Genomic DNA, 26,433 nt, shown 5'->3' on the forward strand with positions numbered 1-26,433 from the left:
AGAAGTCTCTAACAATTTCAGTGACTGCCACTGAAACTGTATAAAATCATTGTACTATATTTTTAACTAATAATTTTGCAGAGAACTTTGAAAATTGCTTGTGTTAGAAAAGTGACGAGCTTAACAGAATCTGAGATTACTCACATCATTACAACTTATATTGTAGAATTGTACTTGATTTGGTAATGTTAAGTCATCCAAAACCCTTATAATAATGAAGCAAATTATCTCTATGCCTGAAATAATGACAAAATAGTGAAGCCCCAGCTCGTGGTGATTCAACTAATTAGAAAAGTCAAATCAAAAGTTGAACAGCAGTCAAGGACTGCATAATTAAATGTTACTAAATGCTGGCTCACATAAGATAAATGTTACTCAAAGCTGGCTCACTACAGGGACCTCAAAATCAAAGTGTTCGTAAACTTTATTTTAAATACTCGCTAACTCATGTGCATTTTGGAGATTAATACAGAAAAGAGAAGTTATATTAAAGATCGAAATCATAATAATTGCTTAATTTGAAATATTAATCTTATAATGTTTAAAATTAGGAAGAAAATTGCTTTTTCTTATTTCCACTTTGTGCTAAAGTGAGAATTAAGTAATTTTAGGTAATCAACACTCTTATATTTGCCTTGTATTTCTCAACAACATCATATGAGATTTTACATTAATGATTCATGTTCAGTAACGCCTTTAACTTATCAAGTTTAATTGCAGGAGGGAAGGTACTTTTGTTAAATAATATAAGCGCGTATAGGAAAATGTTGAAGAATAAATAAATAGATGCAACAATAATGCAACAAATTTTAATGAATAAACATTTTATTCGAAAAGAGTATAATATCTAAAATCTAAAAATCTAAAAACATAATTAGCTGATTAAAATGATTAATATATGGTATATACTCGAACATAACATAACTAAAGCACAACAACGAAAATTCCAATATTTCACACTGATTTTATCTTTGTTCTCAATATGAGTTTAGATAATTGCAAATTGAATTTACTGTTAGTTAGACCTGAATTCGACTCTCAAGAAACTACCAGAGTGCATGGATGGTTTTATGATTTTCCAAACATGTAACGTAAAAGGGCCAGTGTTTCTTAGAAATAGTTTGTACAGAAACTTCCCTTACTCTAAGCCTTACATACATGATAAGTTACTTATCATGTAAGTAACCTCACATGATTTCTCTTATTCAAACAAAGTGAAATTGATAACTTGACTTTACTGTCATAGGTTCTTTTAACGCTTTTAATTATATGAATAAATTTACATAGGGAAAGAACAAGCACTTTAATTTTATTCTGTTCTGTAGGTATTGCTTGCAAAATAGAATAGTATCATTTACGTATGTGAAAAATAATAGGCAATCTTATTATCTCTGGCTCTGAGATAATAAGATTGCCTGTTATTTTTCTCTCTTCATTGTGGCTATCTCTGGGTTCATTGTGGAATTTTACTAAATAATGCATTTCAAATGTAAATTCATCATTTCACAATAAATAGAATTTTAACATAATTACTTCTAAATTTTTTAAAAAATAAATCATCTCTGAACCGCCTCATAGTTGGTAGTCAAGGATTACAAGAACAGATAAGGAGTGAGGCATTACTTCCAGAACAGCTCTCAAATCATCGTTAATCCTCTTCCTCATAGTCATCTCTGACGCTCACTATTGGGGGCTCAATGTAATACGACTATAAATAAATAACTGACAGCTGTTGTAGGCGAGATACAGCTCTTTTCAAACTTATTTCCATTCGCATTCTAACATTTTGCTTGAAATTTTTGACGTGGCATTTCCCTAAATTTCAATAGTTTAAAAATTATAACTCGATGGAATGTAAATTTTATAGATAATATAATAATTACCTTAGTGAATGTAATTAATGTGGAAATTTAGCTATAATTTTGATGAGGAATACTTAACTAATAAACTTTACTATTTACAAAGTATATTGCTTACGTTTACTGCCCAATTTGAGATTTTCCCTGAATTATTTATGAAGATTATGGCAAAGTACTGGAAGAAAATGTGTTTAGGTGAAACAACGCTTTGGGGGTAGATTTTGTAAGCGAGACTGGCTCTTATTCACTTTACACATGGGAAAGTCACGGACACGCTCTTGCAACCAGCTCGTTTGCTAGGATTTCATACCGGATATAAATAGCAGTGTTCAGCTTTTTTAACCTTTTGTTTAATGTATTCGATGTCTGGTGAACAATTCTCAATGGGAATTGTATTAATAAAAATTCTTAAAAATACTATTTTGGAAGCAATGATTATTTTAGTTTAAATACTTCTTCAATGAAAATAATATTTTAGGGTATTTTGAGAAATTCTTAGCTATATCAATTCAGAAGCTAATCAACGCTGATTTTTGTTGTTTTACTTCTGAATTGATATTTGGTCGGCGTGTTATTGTATCTTAATTAATTCTTAGCTAGTCAGTTCGTTCTTAAATTGTGAATCATTGTTTATTTAAAGCTAGACAAGAGAAAACAAGTAAAGCTTGCTAATAATGTCTTCTGTTGTTATTTATCGTATTATCAAGGGATTATCTTAACCCCTTCGAAAAGAATGAATCACTTTACGACAGGTTTCAGAACGCGGATCGAATCTTTCTCCTTCACAACAGAGTTTACCAGGTTTCGGTATACACATTTTTTCATTTATTTTGAATAGATAACGAAAAGGTAGTGGTTTACCACGACCGGAGTCATGTATATAATTTAAGCAATCAATGAAATTCCCTTCTTTACACAACTGATAAATTTCTGTAGCATTCATCCCTGCAGCTAACAAAGTTTCGACAATCGCTGGTTGACATTTGGCCGATGTCAAAATTTCGTAATTGCATTCGGCGCAATGCAGGTTCTTGTACAGCTTATTATTTATATAAACAGGGTCTGAATAAGAGTGGCAGAGCTGCGATACAGAATAATTTCTCCAAGATGGAGAGCACCGAAAGATTTCGTCAGTCGAACTGCAAGATCTGAGTTCCAAATTGTCGAGAAAGGTGAAATCATCGTTATGAGCGTAATACTCGCAATGCTGCTGCGTCTGAGAGGTAACCATACTACCGGGATTCTGGTGCTGATCAATGGACCTTGATTCGTTTTCCTCTTTACATCTGAATAAAAAAGATGGAAATAGAACCTAATGATTAATTGTAATCATACATTGCGTTAGACAAATTATATTCAAAGCACATATATAAAGAACCTTATCTTTCAGATACAGGCATTAGTAACTTAAGAGAAAAAAATGAAATGTCAGCTAAATCAGGAATATTCTTACGTTACTCATTTAGGTGAAAGAAAAATATCTTCCTATAAAAGTGCAACAATTTTAAAAAGAACATTGCGCCTCTATGAGGTTAATTATTATTATATTCATTATATTATTAACTGTAATAGAATATTATGCTCAGTTCCGAAATCCATTAAAAAGACAGTTTTACTGTCAAATAACACAAATTTATTACATTTGAAAGGACATTCTGCCATCCTATTGTTTCCTTTAAACTACTTTACGAAAGGAAATGTTTGATCGGAATATTAGTTTTATGATGCTGATTTACGTGGGAACATGAGCCTGGTCCGCGTCTCTCGCTTATTGGTTTACATTTTTTCCTGATAACAACCGTTTGTTGGAAATCTAATTAATAGACGTGTAAATTACCTATTACGTCATTGACCATTAAATATAGACCATCAGATATGTGAGACTGATGCAAACAAAGAAATCATAAAGACCGTTACTGGACTGGAAACCCGCCATTTTAGAGGAATGAAAATTAATGAAGATGGTACCGGATCATATAGAACTTGTAGAAACTGCCCCGAAACGGAGATTTCTCCAGAACACGTCTTCACCTCTTCGGCAATACTTACATCTCTGCAAAGCTTAAAGGAATTTCCTTTTCAAGGCTAGCTATATAGTGAAAAGATAGTGGAACTGGCAAAAGCAGTGATTTCCACTCATGGATCCATTTGACTTCTCAAAGAACACGACACCAACCAACTAAGTTATTGACAAATTGTTAAATTTCTTTCACATATTTTATGAAATTAAAAAGCATGCATTGTTATAAATCTAATTATCAGTGATAAAGCTATAATTATAAACAAAAAAATCAAAGAACAATGTTAAGCAAGAATAAGCGCAAATTTGCAGGGCTATAGTTTTGGAGGTTCAACAGAACCTTCTTTTTCAGCTGCAGGAAGAAAACTGATGAAGAGGAAACGTGCTCACTGCATAAAATGGATGGCTACAAGTGATTTAGATGACTATAAATTCATAAATTCAGCATGGTGAAAATTATGGCTAGATATTATTGTAGGCAGAGATTTTAAGGGATTTGACAAGGAGGATTTTTTTTTTTTTTTTTTTTTTTTTTTTTTTTTTGTTATCTGTGATATTGAGTGTCTAGACGAAACCATGAGTTTGGAAGTCAACATTGAAGATGTGGAGGAGCTACTAGAGATCCACAGAAAAAAGAATTCAACAAGAAATAGCCTAAACACCTTCAGAATCAGTCATATTGGACAAATTACGAGTAAAATTGTAGCCCAGTGAAAGCAAAGCAAAATGGACTGGTGCTAAGATACATAGGAAAAATAAAGAAATTGCACCAGAAATGTGGTTACATTTTACCGAAACGGATTCCTCATGCAAACAATACCGTCTTTTCCTACCATCTTTCGAGGATTTATATTTAATTTAAATAACCAATTTTGTTTAATTTGTTATTCTTTCCTATAAGCATTCATTCCCCTAATTGTCAATGCCAGAATATTTAAATTTGGTAGCCCGCGTAAAGGAATGCAAATTCTACCTTGGGAAAAGAGTTTAAAAACTGAGGTTCAGTAGGAAAGTTAGAGAGAGTTAGGCTATTGCCGTCTCCTCCGTTGCGTGAGCTTGTACTCCCGGAGTTATTGCTGGTTTTACGTGGCATAACTACATTTATTTGCTGCCACTTATTTTCAAAGCGTGTTTAAGAAACAGGAATTATCCGAGGCCTGTAGCTTATTTCTACGACTTGTGCATGTATTCAAACTTTTAGTTTCGTTCTTTGATTTCAGTTACCGCCCAAGAAGAGAGCGTAATGTGTTAGTATCGAGTTGACGCATTGTAAATTTCAAAGAGTCTAATAAAGGGGTACTTTTGACTTTTCTTCTGTGCAGTTACTACTCTTCCAGTTCTCACACAAAAGTTAGACAAGTGGACTCTATAACTTTTTAACTATGCCAAGCACTGTCTTTCGTAGTAGTAAAGTAGAATTAAATTAAATCTTTATATTTATTTTCTTTATAATACTGTGTTTACCTATCGTTGGCAAGAGCCCTAAGCGTCATACAGGTGATAGTACTACTTTGCTCGGATCTCACCCCAATTTTCAATTTTGAAGAAAAACATCCCAGGATAATGTGCCCGAGGTTCTCCCACCTTTCATTTGTTACCACCAACCTCTCGAAAGGACCTTCGGCTCGTCGCATATTTAGAGTGACCCCCGTATCTCAAAAACACTATCAGAAATCTTAAAATGCGTATAACGATGTTCATTTATATCTTCTTGGAGAAAGTTAAATTTCGGTTGAGTATTTTAGGCAGTTTTGAAGTTTAGTTAGGTAAATAGCATATAAAAATTAGTTTGTTTCTTCAGTATGAAATACATCCTTGAGTTTGGATGCATATGTTTCGATTTAAACCCTTACACTCAATCGTATCCTGAAAAATAGATGTTGCTGGAAGATGAATAACTGATCTATGAACTGTAAAATTTCAAATTATCTAATAACTTATTGCATTAAATGTTGAAATAATACTGAATCCTGACGGAATTATATAGAATATAAAAATGAGCAGTTCATATTTCTCATTTTTACAGTGATTAACTACACATTATTTAATTTAAGTTGTTTCTTCTTTACAGATTTATTCAAATTTTAGAAACATAAATCTCGTTAAAAATAAATCAAACTAAGAAAAATCCTAAATTGAAAAAACTAATAAAGATTTTAAAAGTTTATCATGAAATAAAAATAAAAATAACATTCTTCAGGGAGTGTACATGCCAAAATAATTAGGTGTATAAAGATATGAAATTTATTTTTTTTTTATTTCTTAATGTTGAATATAAAATTCTTCTCGTTTTAACAATTTCATTGCATAATTTACAAAGTCGTTTTCAAATCCTTTGTCAATTTCATTAGCGTTTAAAATGCATTTTCAAATGCGTGAAGGTTTGGCTATTATATATTTGTGCTTAACTAATATCAATATGTTTAAAAAACTCTGCTTTTTAATCTACAGGAGGTTTTAGAACCTGTGCACAAAATAATGCTTTAAAATTTAAATAAGTAATCATCTAGCAGCATTCTGCGGATTGTGACTGCTCTCTGTGTAAAAAAATCTAAAGGGGATTTTAAAAGAGCATTTAAAATCCCCTTTAGATTATTTTAAACGATTGTTCTTAAACGAAAAACTTAAATTAAATAATGTATAGTTAATTACTGAGTCGAAACCGGAGTGAATTTAGCAGTTTTGTCGGCTTAATCCAACCATCGTCATCTTTCTTGCATGGAGGAGTAGCAGCCAACGGTTTCGCTGATAACTTATTCCTTCGCATATTTATTCTTCGGTTAAGTTCTATCGTGAACTTAACATCCGTAGAAAATATCTTAGCATGATTCGGATCATAGAATTGCGATCTTCACTAAATTTTCAGAGTTTACGATGGCGTAGAAGATGTTTTCTGCACTTCGAAGGGCCGCTTTTACTGGCTCTTTCATCTGTTGTCGAAAATCATCCACGTTTTTTAAGAGCTTGAAATAGTTCTTTATCATACTTATTATTTTTCGAGTATCCGAAACAAAACAGAACAGCATAAGCTTGATCAACTAACACTAAGCTATGTTTGTTTGGCATAGCGAGAAATGCGTAGCACGAAGTAGGGACGTCACACTAAAGCATGTGGTTAATACCAAGCATTAGCGTCAAGAGCACACAACCTTCACGCATGAAGACCACCCCTCGAATGATGAGATATGCGGATTGCAAATATTGCAGACGCGCATGCCAGAAACTCATATATACCTGCTCCGACATGAAGACCCTATTACAAGCATCTCCAAGCCGAAGCAGCCTGCTCACTACCAAGTATGTTCTGTGAGTTGCCGCCCAGACGGTATAGTGGTTCGGGAAGCCTGACTGCGATACTAAAGATCCTGGATTCGAACCTCAGAGAAGGCAGGGGATGCAAAAATTGTATGTCCCTTCATAGGAGGTAGCGGTGGCGGCCTATTAGGTGCCTCCACAGTAAAATGGCCACCACGTCTGGCCTTAGTAGTGGCCAATGCCGTTATAGGCAAGTGCCCGCCATTGGAGAAAACCGTTTTGTGAATTTGATGTTGAATGTGTCACTAAGAAACTGCTCATGACCCCCATGTTTTAAAACCTCCAGTAACTTGGTGGGGGCTCACCCCGTCTGGAACATTGCCGGCCCTCCAATGTGCCGAGGTGGATCCTCAGAGGGGTGCAGCATTGTTCACTATTTAATCAACCCTAAAAGTTTCGAGACATTTGTCATTAGGAGGTCCGAAAGATTTCCTTGTAAGAAGACTAAGATATTAACTTCTTCAATTTTTAGGATATTTTTTAATCCAACTTATCCTAGACTGTCTGTAAAATCACTTCATGCTTCACGGCCATATTTCTAAAATATCTTCTACAAATTTTATCCGAAAGTACAAAGCATTTTCTTACCTTTGTTCGACATTCCAATAATGCAAATTATAATCTTCGTTGCAAAAAGCACAGAAGATATTTGCGTATGTCAGACCAGAAGACTTACTGGTTACAGGAGGTAAGTGACCAATACCAGAAGTACAGCCAAACTCCATTTCATTCATTTCTGAGGGACAAGTTGATACTGCTTGAAAACTGCCGCTACCGTGCACTTGAAGACAGCTTATCTTTCTTGGCTTCTTAACTGTAATGAAATTCGAGGATATGTTTTTCAAAAGATATTTAATATGTACGTACTATGCATACCTAGCTTCAAAACAATAATCTGTTTTGCACATATACATGCAAGATGAAGAATAATAAACATAAAAAACTAATTCTAATTTATAGTTTCTTAGGTCTCATTTTTTATTTGGTTATTTCCCCTCTCTGTATATTCTGTATATTCTTCCTCTTATATGCTTAAATTCAATATCTGAAAATTGTGGAATTCTGAAAATCTCAAAATTAATCTATTCAGATTTATGCAATCAATTCTAAAAATCTCAAAATTAATCTATTCAGATTTATGCAATCAATTCTAAAAATCTCAAAATTAATCTTGTCATATAAGTCTTGCATAATGGTAATTATGCATGAACTTAGACAACACTAGGACCAATAACAAAATTAAAATTTACAAATTAAAATCTAAACTAGCCAATAGGAATGAATTCAAACTAAACCTGAGTTAGCCCTAATTTAACCTTCCAGTTCGAATCTAAGTATTCCTTTTCTCGTTTGCCTTTGTTGTCAAATTTATATCTGCTGCTTCGCTTTGTGTCACCATGACAATATAATTATAATATGAGTATCTGAAATATGTGCATGAATTCTTTGTTGTGTATACCTCTTCATCGACACATATATAAAGGAAATGAGCTGTGAAACCTAGATCACCATAAATTTACTTCATCAATATCTTCTGCATCCGATTGAAAATTTTTCAGCAGAATGGAAACAGTAATGTCTTCTGCCATCGACAAAAAACATTTCATCATATATATATGCACGATGATCCAAAAGTAACAGAAAAAATAAAAGTTCAGTAAAATTCGAAGAGTACAGACACCAGCAAAATGCGATTTTCACAAAAATGTACAGAAAGATATGGGATTTTATTAATAACATAAACTTTTGCTGCCAGAATAGCTACATTTTTAACGATAGGTACTGTCATAACAGTCCCAGAGAACTAGCATTTCGCATGGGACTGTGGGAAGATCTCATTATCGTTTCCAAGGTATACCCTTGCAAAACCACGGTTTACGGAGAACACGTTAATGAGTTTCCTGGGAAAGCGAATTGTGAGCGAGAGATTATGGTCACCATACTCTTCGGACTTCTCGATGGGCGATTATTTTCTGTGTAGAAATTTAAAGCAGTATCATACTTTAGATGAACTCAATAAAAACATTACGAACACTAACCGCAACATCTGAACTGAAATGAAATATTCTTTCGGTTGAAGAACTGTAAGCAGCATCAGACAAACTGCTCCGACGTAATAAGGGAACCACTTCCAACATGTGCCTAACTTATGGATGAGCGAATGAAAGCAATTAATTTGCTTGTTCATCTTGTCATAGTAACGCCAGAGGAAGATTAATTTTCCGTGATCCACCTTGTAGCATTCAAGGATATCTTAGTATGGCATGAGTACTCTGTTTCTAAACTTAGAGGCTAATAACACAGTTCTACAGCTCGACTCAGAGTTTTCCAGTAACTATTTCTTCTATGAGAACTCGCGCCCAGAATGATTTATTTCTGTAACGAGAAAGCAAAGAATCATAAATACCAACTATTTATGAATCTAAGCACCTAAAACCGTTTTCGAAAGTTGTACTGTATACGGACAATCTTTCCATTTGTATGAATGTGGATGTGGTTTATCTGGTGTCTGCCGAAAACATCACGGCTAAAATATGGCGGACGAAAACGTAGCGGAGACAACAACGCAGGTCGAAAACTTTGTAGAACAAAACATTGTGAGAGAAATGAAGGCAAAGAGAAAAAAATCGCAGTTCCAAAACATCGTGGTCGAAAATAAAGCGGTTCAAAAACTTCGCAGTTTAAAAATATCGTGGTGAAAAATAAAGTACACTGCTCAAAAAAAAAAAAAAAAAGGGGGGGGCAGTGCTATATCTCCCGATCTACTGGGCCGATTGACAAAATTCAAATTGCGTTTTTCATGTCTCGAAAGCGCGACTTAGGATATATATTAGATTTATATATAGCACTATTCTAACATAGGTATTTTGACACAAAATCGGACTTTTTCTGAAATAACATACCAATTTTTTTTTCCATATTTCGATTCTACGTCTCAAATTATGCCAGAATACCAAGTTTTGTAAAAATCGTACGAGTAGTTTTTAAAATATTAGCTCTCAAAATTTTAGCTCCTCAATGTTAATTGAATTTGGCAAATATTTATTAATATCTCTTTTTTTATTAAACTTTTTTGATTTTTTCTCTCACATTTCGAAATTTAGGTTCATTCTAAATAAAATTTATCCATTTTTTGTGTTTTATTTTTTAAATTTCTATTTTTAAATAATTTTTATAAATTTTTCGAAAAAAATTTTGAATTATAACCTATAAAATTTTTACCATCATCTTAAAGTAGGTGTATTCTTAAGCATATCTGCAAAAAATTAGACTTTTTTATTCAAAATTTTCTAAGATATACACGAATTTACATATTTTCGGGTTTTGAAATTTGGCATCTTTTTTTTTGAGCGATAATAACGCCAAATGTGGTCTATGGATTTTTGTTACAGTGAATTGCCACAGCTATTTTTAACCTTAAATTTCAAGTAAGATTTTACGGAGAATTAATTATATAAAATTTTTCCCTCAATGAAGCGTAATAAATATTTATTAATGCTATATGAAAAGCTATTTTTTTAATTTATAGATGATATTATTCAAATTTTTAACTATTTTTTTAAAATTTCTCTCTATCTTCCTTTTTTTAAAAAAAATAAGAGTAAATTTTTACCTTCGGCGTTTTATCGTCTGCTACTTTACTTCGTTTAAATCGAATTGTCTAAAACTGAGAATTTTCGTTTGATATTTATTTGAATTTTATGACATTAACTGCATAATTTATTTCTAAACAAACTGTTACTTTTGAAGTGGCTGAAAGAGCGGCTGATACTATCATCCACATTTTTAAAGCACAGTATATTTTTATAGAAACATAATATTTAGAATAATCATTTTTATAAAAGTCAAATTATGATATAAACATACAGCCCTCTAGAGACTGAATTAATGGAAGTTCAATGGTTATGTAGAAATGATCTGCAGCTACTTAATGGCTGGATAAGTCAGCAGATTCTGTGGACAAGTAAGAATAATTCTATAAACGCCACCCAACATTCAGGATTCAATTAACAACGAGGATACGATGTTTATTAAATGAATTTAAGAAATTTTAAAACATAAAAAACAACTCATTTTTATCCTAAAATGTATTTTTGTGCGTAGCGTATTTTCATTATATCCTTAAAATTCTAATTTAGAATGTAATTGTCAAGAACTGAATCCTAATCATCAGTAATATTATAAGTAATTATTACGGTTATTAATAAATCCTTCTTATAAAAAAAATTGCAAATATTTCAAAAAACTTTCTGTCTGAATGCAAATATTTTTCTATGCAAATATTTTAAATTTTTTATTAATCACGATTGCGCACGATATTATTTATTTGCACTTCAATTCTTACCGTCAGTTACAGTAGAAGTTACAAATCAATTATATTTAATTAAGGATTGGATTGGATTATTTAATTATGGCAAAGCACACGAGGGCTATCTGCCTAAAGGGAAAGATGCCATCGTGGAGGACTTTCTAAGGTTCTTTCTCGTATACACGTTATACATGGGGAAAACCACGAAAACGCAGATGCGGCCAGCCCGTTCGCGAGATTCGAACCTCGAACCGGACTACCAATGATCAGCGTCTTTACCGCTCGGCCGCTGGTGGGCCATTTAATTAAGGAATGACCATCTAAGTTTAGAAACAGAGTACCGTAACAGCAATTCAATTATTGGCGCCGTATCTTTCATGTTACTCCCGATTGGCAAGCTACATGATTTTTAATGAGTATTTTGGTTTTGCTAGTAACTTCCCTTGGAAATCTCGCTTAAACTAGGTTAGTTGGTTATTTGAACATAGAAAGAACATGGGAGTTATTTGATTAAGATGCTTTCATAGAGAACCTTTGTAAAGAGAACCTAGAAAACTATGAAAACCAACCATGCAGCCTGGGTTAGACTTCGCAAGAAACAACTAGTATTTAACAATCTTCAAATGCCAGGCAACTGGTGAGGCTCCAATTAAATCTCCAATTTAATATTTTATTTGTAAATATTTAAAATATTGTTGTATTCTTAGACACAAAAAGCAGAATTTAAGTTTTGTTAACTTGTTAGTAAACTACCAAGCCGTAGTGCAAATGAATATTCAATTTCTTTTGCAATAATTGTATTCACTTAATATTCTTGGAATATGAGCTAAAGAAGGAACTTTCTCGGAAGATTAAAGAAGTGTTTAAATCCAGTGATATTAGGTTTGTCTTACAGGCTCAGGATCAAAACAATTCTGCTATTGCCCGAGCTGTTGACTTGTAAATGGCTGTGAATTAAGCAGATGACTTTTAATCTTACGTTTTCAGTCAGAAAACTTATTCCAAATGTTTTGTATTGCATGACAATGCTTGTTTTCATTATTCAATAATCAGTCGGAGAACCGCTTGTGTTCCGAAAATAAGTATGTGTATTGAATCGTCCTGCATGTTCTTCAAATTTGTCTTCTTATGATTCTTTCCTCTTCAAAACTAAAGGCCTCTCAAAGGAAAGTTTTTTGACATTGAAGAGACAAAAGGAGTATGACATATACTTTTATAGGCATGTCAAAAACAGATCTCTACAAGCCTTCTCTTCCATTACATGTTATGCATTCAGACAAATAGTTGCATCAGCGTAAATTCTATAATCTATTTTTTGTTACACTCTTATTACTTTATTAACATACAGTGAATATATACTAAACCTTTTACTTCAGCTTCAGTAATTCGGAATTTTTGACGGAATTGTTATCGGAACTAGGACTTAGAAGATAAGTCAAATTGAATATTTCGATAATTCAATATTTTTCATGGTCGAAGTTTCAATATTTTTTTTCGGAGGGAGGGGAAATTTTTTCAGTTTTGGTCTAATATCCTAAGTATATTTGCTTCGATTCTTTATTTTTTCCATAAAAGCGAAAATCTTACGCATGGTATACATATAACGCATAGCTTCAAATTAAAATTTAATAATATACAGAGTGGTTATAATTAAAATTTAACTTTGAAACGGTCATAAAAGGAAAACTACTGGATCAAATGTTATCAAACTTTGTAACCATGTATGTCATGGGAATTTATTTTCTGCGAAAAAAAGAAAGTTGGAAACCTCACCACCAGGGAAAAATGGCGCTTTATGCAATATTGTTAAACGAAATATGGGTCGGAATCTAACTTAACCTTTTGTTACACGGGTTTAATATGTTGTATACCCTTAAGAAACTTTGAAGTAGGCAAATTACCATTTAAAGGCGTTAAATTCGATAAAAGTCGAGTGCGCCATCCGTGTAAGTGAGAAATTCGTCCGTGAAAATCACGAATTAGCGATTAGAAAATGTGAGATCGCAAATCACTCGCACAAGTGCGTACAATCTGGAAATCGTTTTCTTACAGATCGCTAATTAGTAATTTTTGAAGTCTGAATTCGGCACTAAAACATGAAGATACTGATTCAAAACGCTTTTAATCGATTTGGGCCAAAGAAATCTCTCATGTTATCTATCTAGTTCCATTGCATTCTCCTACTGCATTCGAATGCATAGCAGTAATTCCACACCGTTTAGTGTTGAATGACAGCTAGTATTATAACTGAACCATTTTTCTCTGAAGAGCAGTCGACAGCTGGACCACTGTGATTGCAGCTCACTTAGAGTCAATGTTAAAATGTTTCGTGATACATGAACTGCAGTAACGTGGCATTTTAGATACTACGATTTTTATGCAGGGCTGGGCCCCACCTCACGTGTGTCGCACAGTTACTTAGGCAACATTTCACGAATGAAAGTCTTATACGCCAACACTTCCCCTCTTCCCACCAGACCTCAACATCTGTGACTCTTGGCTATGGGGTTATCTCAAAAGCACTGTTTATGGTGATAATCTAAACAATTTGGCAGAAATGAAAAATGTGATACCCTGACATGTCCGTAACATTACTCCTGATATATGCTAAGAGCTGCTGTCGAGAATGCAGTAACAGGATTTAACTTACTTTCGGAAAATGCTGGACGCTACATTGAATCTGCTTTGTAACACGTTTCGGAAAATATTAAACGCATTTTAAACAGATGTTTTCGTGTCTTATTTCATTTAACAATATTGTATACAGCGCCATTTTCCCCATGGTGGTGAGTTTTTGAACTCATTTTTTTTTTCCGCGGAAAATAAATTCCCATAACTTCGTTTACACGATTCCCAAGTTTGATAACATTTGGTCCGGTAGTTTTCCTTTTATGACCATTTCAAATTGGAACTTTAATTATAACCACAATGTAAATTAATCTTTAAAAGTTTGACAGTTTGGTTCAAGTCCCAGCTTTAAAAATATATATATAAATATAATTTTCTTTATTAATCTTCTTAGAAAAAATGTTTTAAGAAGCTAATTTTTCCCTCGCGTTACAGATTGTATAAAAAAACACGATCTTTAATACGATTTAGATTGTTTCAGCCGATATAAGAATCGGGTTACTCGGTGGTGAAGAATAAACACTGCTGGACTGTTTTATTTCTTTGTCATTTAGCAAAAAATCTTTTAATTAAAATATTTATCCTTTGGACTTTGCTCTATACTTTGTTTATAGTTAAAATGTCTAGAAAATGAAAAGCTGCCTTCAGCTGAGACACAGTTGATGCATGTGATATTTTAAAAAATTGACAAGAATGCAAAATTTATGAAAATCTAGCAATCGAAAAATCTTAATTTTCTTGTGTGAGCACTTAAAATAACTGTAGAAGGAAAGAAGAAAATTAAGGAGAAAAGCAAGAAAAATTTGCAGGGAAAATTTGGCTCCTAGACATACCAAGATGTTTAAAAAAGTTGGACGATTTTGAATATAGTACTTTCAGGTTACTTCAAAGAATTTAGGCGTTCAAAGAGAAAACACTTGGGCGTGTACACCAGCAAATACCATCAATTGAGCTTGTGTTATCAGAAAAGACAAAAACGATATCATTGCAGATTAAAGTGAAGAGCGACTGGTTTTATACTATATGGTCGTATAAATTTAAATTACGTTATAGAACATCATATCGTACCATAAATGGAGAATCCCATGATTTTCTCAGTCGAATTATTTGAAGATTCAGGAGTTTATCCAGTATTGAATGTGAATGTCACCTAAAGGCGTTTTTTTTCCCTCCTGATGAAACAGCGGCCGAGCGGTAAAGTCGCTGAACTCTGGTAGTTCGGTCCGAGGTTCAAATCCCGCGAACAGCCTGGCTGCATGAGCGTTTTCGTGGTTTTCCCCATGTGTAACGTGTATGCGAGCCAGTTTTCCTTAGAAAGTCCTCCACGAAGCCATCCCTCCCCTTAGGCAGATAGCCCTAGTGTGCTTTGTCATAATTAAATAAACCAAAACCTCTTGATGAAACCAGTCTTTTCTTTCATCTCATACCTTCAAAATGTTTAACCTCTAAAGACTGATAAAGGCTCTGACCAAATATTGATGAAATGGATTGAATTGGATTATTAAGTTACGTCAAAGCAGGGTTATCTGCCTAAAAGGAAGGATGCCTTTGTGAAGAACTTTCAAAGGAAAACCAGCTGGCATACACGGTACACATGAGAAAATCCACGAAAACACCCATGCAACCAGCCCGTTTACCGGGATTCGAACCCCGGAGTGAACTACCAGTGTGCAGCGACTTTCCCGCTCGGCCGTTTGTGGGCCTTTATGAAATGGAAGGCGATAACTTTATTTAAAATGATTGTCAGAAATATCAAGATATTTCGAAAAGTTGGATACTTTTTAATATACTTGCGGAATGCCTAAAGAAAAAGAGCAAGAATAAAGTAGAATGCCTGAAGAAAAAGAGAGAAAAAATAAATTTTTGGGTAAAATTTAGTATTTGTATTTTTTTTAAATTTAAAACTTTTTAATCTTATGATATTTGATTCTTACGATTTCAAAAATAAAATGTTTGACTAAAATATGAATAACATTTAAGAAACCAAATGTAGGATAAAATTGTGTAAAGCAATGGGCACAATAATAAAACTGTTTAAAGCAGTTTATGCAAGTCATCCTAAGTTAAAATGTCGGTTATACATCTCTCTTATTTATATATATCTTTTTTGAACGGAACATTGAAAAGCGTGTAAAACTGTGCTTTACTGTATTTTCTCTTTTAATATAGTATGCAGTTTTCAAACTCATCGTAGTCTGGGTTACAAAGTATTCTTCCGAAAGAAACGCAGTTCAAATAAATAAAATCAAATTCTGGAAAATTGATATTAATAAATATATTTAAGTTCGAAGGAATAAATAGAAAATTTTAAAACAATTATCTGAAGAGACAATGCAACACAAACAATTAAAATAAAAGTATAAGAATTACTTAAAATAATAACTATGACAAAAAATATATATAAAGAAAACTATTTGAAAAAAAAAAATAAATAAACGCTGCACCTTTATTTACGCAGTTCGAATAGGTAAATAGAAATTTTTAAAACAGTTATTCGAAAAAAAACCATGCAACTTAAACAATTAAAATGAAATTCGAAAAAGAAAAAATTACTTAAAATAATAAGTTATAATTAAAAATACAATATAAAGAATATTATTTGGAAAAAAGGAACGATGGTGTCTTTTTTTCCTCTCACGGGAAAGGAAACTAGGTTGCCATATATTAAGAAGTTCGCCAAGTGAACTATTCTTGGCGCAAACTAACAAAATAGTGCCAACATAAATTTGTGAATTTCTCTGTAAATTTTGCTCCAAATTTTACAAAATTTCATATTTAAGCGTAATTTGAGTCGTAGAATCGAAATATGTTAAAAAATTGGTATTTTATTTCAGAAAAAGTCCGATTTTGTGTCAAAATACCTATGTTAGAATAGTGCTATATATAAATCTAATATATATCCTAAGTCACGCTTTCGAGACATGAAAAACGCAGTTTGAATTTTGTCAATCGGCCCAGTAGATCGGGAGATATAGAAAAGGCCCTTTTTTTTTTTTTTTTTTTTTTTTTTTTTTTTTTTTTTTTAAAGCAGTGTACCTACAAATCATCGCACGCATGCGTTTTCAGGTTTTAAAAGTTGTAAATGTATTTTCTCATAATGATTTAGGAGGGCAAGAAGGAAAGAGGGATTCGTTTACTTCTCTATTTCATATTTTTAAATGAATTAATAAATTTTTACTGAAGAAATAAGAAGGAAACATAAGCATTGAAAAATTGAAAATGAGTAGAAAACTAATGCAACATATAGAACTTAATAGAATTTTAAATTTACATAAGTAATTAAATGTATATAATTACAAAGGTCATTAATAAATTAACCTTTTTATAAAGTTTTATTGATAATTCTTTATGAAAAATACAGTTTAAAAATTCTTAGAAAAAGAAAGATAAGTAATTGCATGAGGTTACCTCTAAAAAATTTCTTAGTTAATTATCAAATCATTTTCTTTCACATTTATTAATCTGATATTGTTTCAGTGAAAATTATATTTTGTTTTGTTTCCGTTTCTGCTTAAAGTATCCCTAACATTTTCTTGTATAGCGTGTAATCAATTGTTTGGATGTCGATTTGTTAGTTATGACGAATGTCAATTGCATAATATGTCAGAATGGGATTTTATAAACGCATGTGTGCGATATTATCACCATGCTATGATTTGTAGGTACTTTATTTTTTATCGCGATATTTTCGACGATGATAATTTTTAACTTCGAAGTTTTTGAACCGCTTTATTTTTGACCAGGATATTTTGTACCACGATGTTATAGAATTGCGATATTTTCTCTTTGCTTTCTTTTCTCCCGATATTTTGTACCACGACGTTTTCGCCTTGCTTTGTTTTCTCCCCGACGTTTTCGTCCGCGGTGTTTTTGCCGCGATGTTTTCGGCTGTAACCGTTTATTATTTATGGTTTACTCCATAACTTCATTAGAAATTTTCATTGATATCTAAAGAGGGGTGTAACCAGAACCTTATGTAAAGATTCAGCCAATGTTTAGTTAATTAATAGTTGTACTTAATTTTCTTCGACATCAATATATGATACATCCGCACAATGCATTATATTAGTTATTAATTTTATTTTCATCGTGTTTAAAAGTGCTTTGGTAATCAATGGATTTTCTTCTCTGCTTAGGATTTTCTCAACTACTACTTGATATTATCTAATTATATATGATGTATTTTACATCAGAATCATGTTACTAATAGTTGAATAACCGAAATGCATTATAAAGTGAGCTTAAGACAATTTGGAGTTCTTTCAAAATGATATGATTTGGGGCGTGAGAACCTCCCGGATTTTCCTACTTTAAGATTGACAGCTATGATATATTAACCCCATATGTATTAAAATAGTAATCCAATATGCTGGGCGTAATAATCTGCATAGAACAAAATGCGATGTTAATACAACAAACATTTGAAAATTATATACTTTAAGCGATAAAAACATACATCGTGGCAAAAAAAAAGCTCCATGTTATACTTAATGTGATATTTGAAGCTATCTGAATGTTATTACTTCTTGACGTTAGACCGGAGCTCGGGCGGGGGTGACGTGATGTCGAAAGGCCATTTAGTCATCAGTATTGCGTTGTCAGCAGTCAGTTGAAAGTTTGTTGCGAATACAGTTCCGCAGAATGCCTTTTTCAATCAAAAAGTGTTTAATGAGTTAAATGAGAATTTCAAGATAAAAATATCCAGAGTCAGCTGCTCCTGCAAAATGTATTGTGTAGAAATTGCTACTACTAGAGAACACTACTAGAAACAGGTTCAGTTGCTAACGCCAAACTTAACCGCGTACAGAAAGTTTGTTCGCTGGAAAATATCGAACATATTCAAGAGACTATGGTAATAAGTCCAAGAAAATTAACTAGACGTCCATCGTCCCGCATAAACATCAAACGAACGTCATGCCAGAACATGTTGAAGCACTTACATATGCGAGCATACAAAATAACCGTGATCCAAACATCAAAACCTACTGATTACGCACAACTACAACTCTATTGCGAATGGTTACTCACGCATGTCGCTGATTATTATCTGGATTCAAATCTTTACTTCATCACAGACGAAGTATGGTTTCACCTTAGCGGTTACTTGAACTCTCAAAGCTCACGTTATTGATCAACAGACAGTACCAAGGAACGCTTTGAAGTGTTTTTGCAGGATTTGAAAATAGACGTTTGGTTCAGGCCAAGGATTGTATGCCTCACTTTCTTTAATACGAGTAATACCGTGAATTCTCAAGTGTATGTAAGGGAATTGTTGCAACCGTTCAACACGCAGCTAACGGAGCGAGAACGAGAGTATACGTTTTTCCAGCAACATATGGCGCTACGATGCATAATTAGCTGTTTTCATTGCGATACGTCTATGAAGCTTTCTGAAAAGAATGTACAGCTTCAGCAGGATTATGACCTCCCAGATCTCCCGATCTGTTTACCTGCAATTTTTATTTGTGGAGTACTTTAAAGGCTAAGGTCTACACTAACAACCCACAGGCTGTTGAAAAACTGAAAACAAACATTTGCAATGCGATTTCGGAAATCACACCAAATGAATTGGCAAAAGTTTTCAGAAACATGTTCAGAATCATGTATCGAAGTTCATGATGAACAGTTTCAGTACTTCCTGTGAACTATTGACTTATTCAATGTTCAGTACGTTGTTCTTCATTTACTATTTTGTATTCTGAGTTTACAGTAAACGAGTGAATTGTCTGTATGTTGTTAATAACACGCGAGCCTCTTTTATTTTGGCTACCCTATATGTAAGTGGTAAAAGCATCAAAATTTCCAGTATCTAACATCTATACAGTAAGCATCTACGTCTTAACTGATACCTATATGAATCCTTCATTGTGAGTGCTCCCTGAATACTTCATTTGACTGTAAATTATCGACTCGCTTCAAATTGCCCCCATTTTTGCATAAAAAGCATAGAACTGAAAACTTTAAATTTCTAAGCCTTATAAGAGGCTTTGAACTCAAATCTGTAAACATAAGGGGCATAAAATTGTAAACTATGAATTGCTAAGATGTATTAATTTTAATAATAATGCTTTATTCTTGGTAATAGTAGTCGCCTTCTTGAAACTGCTTAGGACATATGCAATGCTTACACTCCAGTGTGAACACAAAGAATGCATTCGGGTAAACTTTCAACTTTTAAGTCACTCATCTGTTGGTTCCAAGTTCCTTTGTGCAATAACGAGATGCTATTTATTGCACTTGTGCACCTTTGTTCTATTTAGTATGATCCGTTATTCCGATCTCCGTCATATCGCAAGCTGATGAGCATAGGAGTTGAAGCTGGATAACACGAGTGTCATAATCATAAAAGAATGATAACGATGGTGAATTGTAATTTAAAATACTATACATTTATCTAAACATTATTTATTTATTATCATACTACCGGCAATTTGCTCTCTTTTGTATTTCGGACATATAATGATATTTTAATTTCTATAGACACCAACATCACTTTAGTCTTTGAGTATAGCGGGCAGTATAGTAATTTGTAAAGACTGATCACTCCTTACCTTCAGTTCGATACGGGGAATCGTAACAACAATCTCCATAAATTGCGCAGCTCTGCGAACAAGAACATTGATGTGGTGGAAATATTCCAGAAGCAGAAGTGTCTGACAAGCTAATTTGGCACTTCGTTGAACATGAACCAAACTCTAATAATGGAGAATCTCCAGCTGCTGTTCTGAAGAAAATAGTGAAGAATACCAAAGCATAGAGAAGAATCAGCATTTCTTAATATACTTCTGACGTTTTCTGCACAAGGCTGAGAAGTGTAAGCTGGTATATCTGGGAATAAAATGAAATTGCGATTCTTTTATTTATCTTTTATTTAAAAAAGAATGCTCATTAGAAGAGATATTATCATACAATTAACACATATGAATGCTACTTTTTAATGATTTTTTAAAACGTATACAAGGAAGCTTGTTGAAATAGTAAAGAATTTAAATTGGATGAAATTTATCAAGGAATCCAGATCTTAAGCTGAAGTGCAATAGAATAAATATTACCGAATTACGAAATAACTACCTATCTCTCTTCTACATATATTTGTGTTTATATGTTATATATAAAATCTCAGATTTCATAATTTGGTGACATCTGTAACTGAAATATCAGTCGTCTGAAAAATAAATCACCCAAGCCCTTAAGAAAAATAGTACAACAGAACTTCCATTTATGCTTACTGAAATTATCATATCCCCACGTGTACCGTTCACCTTTAAACCCAAATGAAATTCTACAAGTATAAATAACATTATTTATTCCGCCCCAAAACTTACGAACTAATTAATTAATTAATTAATATTAAGTGTTTAATTAATTGTTTCTTATTAACTTTTCTGGTACAGACTTTCCTGCATGGATCATTGGAAGAGGTTGTGAGTTAAACATTAGACTTGCTTTTTGCGTTACCTTCTGTTCGGAATATAAATCCGGCAACTCTGTAATGTAGTAAAACTTTGCACATGACTTGCAGCTCCGAGTACGCTTTATTCATTTACGAATATCACTTCAATTCCATAAATTTATTTCTGTAAGTTTCCTTTAATTTACTGTTCTTAGTTTTTGTAGCTTATCCTTATTAATTTTTACTTTTATGAGTTTTAAGTTTACTTAATTTTTACGATTATTGCTTCAGTTGAAGAAACATATCAGAACATTGCCTCGACGACTAAAAATATTAGAGGATGTAGAAAGCAGTATTGAGGAGAAACGTGTGAATAATACAAAACAACTTTATAAACGAGATCTACAAGGAAATCGACTAATGTGGCAATTCATACATTGCAAACAGTCGAAATTTTCAGAAATGAAAACAATTCTTTTCCTCTGATATCAAGTAAGCACAGCCATTAAATATTGCAAGCGATGAAACCACGTCAGGTCAAAAAGCAAAAATGAAGTGCTTAGCATATAATATAAACGCATATAGTTTTATTACAATGTTTATCTTTGAAAGTAAATTCAAAGATCGGTACGCTCTGATTGCTAAGAAATTGGCAGAAAAATGTGACATCTCTATTCTATGTGGTAAGCCACACAATACACTGACTACCAATAAGTATTTGGACACCTATGCAAATGACGATATCTGCGGTCCTAAGGTATGTCACGGACTCCGCCGGTATATATCGTGTAGGAAACAGCATCGGCTTTAGTCGCATGCAAGATGCCTCGTAGTTTGGAGCTCTCTGATTTCGAGAAAGGTATAATTATCGGTTATCACAAATGTGGCCGATCCTTAACGGACATATCTAGCGATCTGAACTGCCGAAAATCGACAGTGGCCTATGTGATTAAGAAATGGAAGGTGAGCGGTGATTGTCGGAATGTGCCCCGAGTCGGCAGACCAACGAAACTGGGAGATAGAGACCGACGAATGCGGTCCAGAGAAATTCGGAAAAACCGCACCCAACGATGGCCCTCATCCGCGAGGAGTTTTAACAGGCATCCGGGAGAATTGTTTCTATGAATACCATCCGTAAGGAAGCACATCTGCTTGGTTTTCATGGTCGTGCTGCTGCCCATAAGCCTTTGATCACAAAGTCCAACAGCGCTGCTCGGTTAATGTGATGCAAAGCACATCTAAATTGGACCGTAGATCAGTGGAAACGGGTTCTTTGGAGTGACGAATCCAGGTTCACCCTTTACCGTTCGGATGGCAGGGTCTGGGTCTGGCGTCTACCTGGAGAACGTCTCTCGCCAGAATGCATTGTGCCAACAGTCAAGTTCGGCGGAGGTGGAATTATGATCTGGGGGTATTTCTCCTGGTATGGGCTGGGACCCTTTGTCCCCATTGATGGTAAGCTCAACTCCGATGCCTACTGCACTATTTTGGATGACAATGTGCTTCCTACGTTGTGGCAGTTTTACGGGTTGGACCCCTGTTACTTTCAGGACGACAATGCCAGTTGTCATGTTTCGACGTTAACCAAGGCTTGGTATGGTGCCAATGGAGTTCATCGAATGGACTGGCTTGCCCAGAGTCCAGACCTGAACCCTATCGAGAACCTCTGGGACGAGTTGCATCGCCGAATTCAGGTGTGCACTACCCGTGCAAAATCGGTGAAGGAACTTCTATGTCTTCTCCAAGCCGAGTGGAAGAAAATACCACTAGCTGTCATACAAAGACTTGTGGAAAGTATGCCCCGGAGGGTCCACGCTGTAATTACCTCTCGTGGAGGCTCTACCAACTATTGATTTGAATTATTTAGATTTTCTTTTCTATCACAGGTGTCCAAATACTTATTGGTAGTCAGTGTATATACATTGCAGACAAGATTAGACTTTTCTTTAGCATGGTTTATGGAGTATAACGGAGAATTTTCAAGCGGAAAAAAAATATTCTAAGCACAAACTCATTGTGCTGCTGTGGCGGAATAGCGATGGAAGTAACAAACAGCTGTTGAATGTAAACAGTAAATCCCATAAACCAGACTGTTTCACGAACATAAAAAAACTCTCACTTAAACACTATGTAAACGGTAAAGCATAGACGGCAAGTAAGTTTGTTTTTCCTTTTCTCCATTCTTTAGATGCAAAAATTTGAATGAACAACAGATAAGTATTCTTTTTCTAGACAACTGTGCAGTCCATCCTATCGATGCATTTTTATTGGGGGAATGTTAAAATGGCACAATACCTAGCCAGTTATACAAGTTCAAGCCTAGCAAATACCTAGTACAAATAGTACAAGTATTAGTAGCCTAGTACAAGTATTTAGAAATCAAGTGCCTAGTACAAGTAACATCTTATAGAAAACCTTTCGCCCAAGTATCAATTTGCCTCAAAAGTAAAAAAAAAAATAGCATACTGAAGCAATGCTCGGTTGTATAATGACACTATGACAAGTAAATTTAGCAAACTATCTAAAACTTTCCGAAGGTGGGGACCACTTCCCGTAGGGTCCAAATCGATTGTTAAGCGGGGCAATTCTAAAGTATACTTGTCTAGAGTTTAAGGGGACAAAGGACGCTCAAATTTTTCAAGTTTTCTTCACGAAGTCGAAATTTCATTTTTTATTCCTAAATTAAAGAATAATGTATGTGATATATACGTAAACTGCGGTGCATTTTAAATATTTTATAAAGAATTTTCGCTGTAGTTATGGACATTTAAATGGGTAGAAATTCCTTCCTAAAATCTATCATTCAAGTTTCTTTCGTGAGCATTTAAATTTTTGAATATTAAAAATTATATATGTGCTAGGGGATTAGGTGGGAAGAGTTATTTCTGATATCAACCCAAGTTGCTCACTAGCTCATTTTTCGAACAGTGATTTTAGTTTGAAGATTGGAGCTAAATTAAAATCCCATATACAGAGTATTTTTACATATTCTTTTGTAACATTTTATTGCAATAAGTGCAACACTTTATTGCAATTATAAATAATTTAACAATTAGTTTTGCATTACATATTTTAGTAGGTTAATTTGCATATAAGAGATACATGTGCGAACGTGTATCTCTTTCTCTCTCCGTCTCTGCATGTGTACATATATTTGTGCATATATATATATATATATGTTACTTATTTATTTATGTAATAAGAATAGTTAGATATATGTAGATAAAATTATGTAAAGTCTTCATTCTCCCTGCTTTCTTCTGTAGCTTGATTAATTACTCCCAGTGTTCGAAAAAGTTTTATTTGAAGAATAAAGAATAAATATTAAAAATAATTAATACAAAAACTCATGAATTAAGGATTAAATTTCTCAAATTTCTTATTAATGGAAGTTTATTTGAAATCTTATGTTCTTAACAGCAATGAAATATTTCTCTTAATCATTTTACAACAGAAAATTTTAAGAGTATCCTTCTATTATAGTATTATAAGTAAGTTTTTATTTACTATTATATTATATTATTATTACTTTATTATTATATATATATGAATTATTATACTATTATATTATTATATATATATTATTATTACTTCTATTATAGTATTATAAGTAAGTTTTTATAAGTAAGTTTTTATTCATTATAAGTAAGTTTTTATTTACTATAAAAGAGTATCTTCTATTATAGTAAATAAAAACTTACTTATAATGCAATATTTTATTATCTTAAAATAATGAATAATGTCTGTCTAATAGATAGATAAATAGTCATAACATTTCACATCAATAAAAGTATTAAGCTAAAACCTGGTATGGTGAGTACATACAAATAAAAAGTAAATTTTACATTTTAGGTGTCAAATTCCTGTGAGTAATGAGTTAAAATAAAGTATGCGAAATGTGACTTAAATATAATAGCAGTTACAATTAACGTAAATTTGCAATGCTTACAAGAGATTTTAGTTCAAAGTTCATATTGTGAACGAAATAATAAAGAAACTATATCAAATACTTACCAGATTAATTTTCGCTTGCATAAAATAGCAAAGAAATAAATTTCTTAAAATTTTATATACCATATGGATTTTATGTTACCTTGCAGAAACACAATATATTTTATTTTCAAACTTTCATTTCTTATTCTGCTCTACTATGTTTACGTAAAGACTAAGGAATGCATGTTTAAGAAATAATTTTATTAACTTACTGTGATCAAGAATGTCGATGAGATGTACTGCAGGTGATCTTTCTGAAACAACTTGATATTTACTCAGCAAAATAGGTATATAAATATCTTTTCAACGACCGATGGAGTTATATTTAAGAAGATCCTTCCGATTATGATCCAAGCTGTTGACGTTTTAGAACTTCACAAAATTCTTATCATAAATATCATCAGCAAAATTCCCCATGCAACTACGTTATGATTATGACGCTTCATCACATCCGAAGTAAAAAAAATGATGCGTTCGCTTTCAGTTTAGAAAAGGTTGATTGGCGTTTATTGAAATGTTAGTAAATGTGTAAGGGAAGTTTCATTTAGCATTTGTAAAATGAAAGTGATAGCTTTTGGAAGTGAAGGTTTCTTTATTTTGGATAGGATGAAGTGTTATAATTACAACACAGTGGCGTGATTAATTTCGCTGATTCATTTAACCCTTTGACGCGCGCGATATTATTTTTATAATTTTTTTAACTAAAAACTCTAGAAATTGAATATTATGATCCTAGAGACAAATATATGAATTAAAAAAATCTACTCTTGCCCATTGTTCTGTGAGTGGTGGTCGCACTGTGAAACCACCGCGCGTCTAGGACTTTGAAACTTACTGATGTAGTAGGGAAAAAAAAAAAACTTACCATTTTCCGCGCGCGTTTCCAATAAATGACGAAATTTACCTATTTTAAAAA

The 26,433-nt window shown here is 33.1% G+C and overlaps 1 protein-coding gene across 1 annotated transcript; it reads right to left on the reverse strand.

The window, feature by feature from the left end:
- Positions 1-793: 793 nt before the first annotated feature.
- On the reverse strand, positions 794-25,926 carry LOC118179330 (uncharacterized). Its single transcript, XM_035348509.2, has 4 exons — positions 25,730-25,926; positions 20,683-20,959; positions 7,783-8,008; positions 794-3,145 (listed from the first exon to the last, which is right to left on the reverse strand). The coding sequence occupies exons 2-4, from the start codon at positions 20,900-20,902 to the stop codon at positions 2,575-2,577; spliced, it is 1,017 nt and encodes a 338-aa protein (XP_035204400.1). The 5' UTR covers positions 20,903-20,959; positions 25,730-25,926; the 3' UTR covers positions 794-2,574.
- Positions 25,927-26,433: the final 507 nt, after the last annotated feature.

Source organism: Stegodyphus dumicola, chromosome 9 (assembly GCF_044657685.1).
Source record: "Stegodyphus dumicola isolate Sdum_Otavi_A_Nest chromosome 9, ASM4465768v1".
Taxonomy (NCBI): domain Eukaryota; kingdom Metazoa; phylum Arthropoda; class Arachnida; order Araneae; family Eresidae; genus Stegodyphus; species Stegodyphus dumicola.

Bases quoted from the DNA above. Each gene is read 5' to 3' on its own strand.
- LOC118179330 (XM_035348509.2), bottom strand. From the start codon at position 20,902: ATGCTGATTCTTCTCTATGCTTTGGTATTCTTCACTATTTTCTTCAGA. The intron at 8,009-20,682 runs GTAAGGAGTGAT...ATTTCATTACAG, and splicing joins TTCCCCGTATCGAACTGAAG to TTAAGAAGCCAAGAAAGATA. The intron at 3,146-7,782 runs GTAAGAAAATGC...TTTTTTATTCAG, and splicing joins TATTGGAATGTCGAACAAAG to ATGTAAAGAGGAAAACGAAT.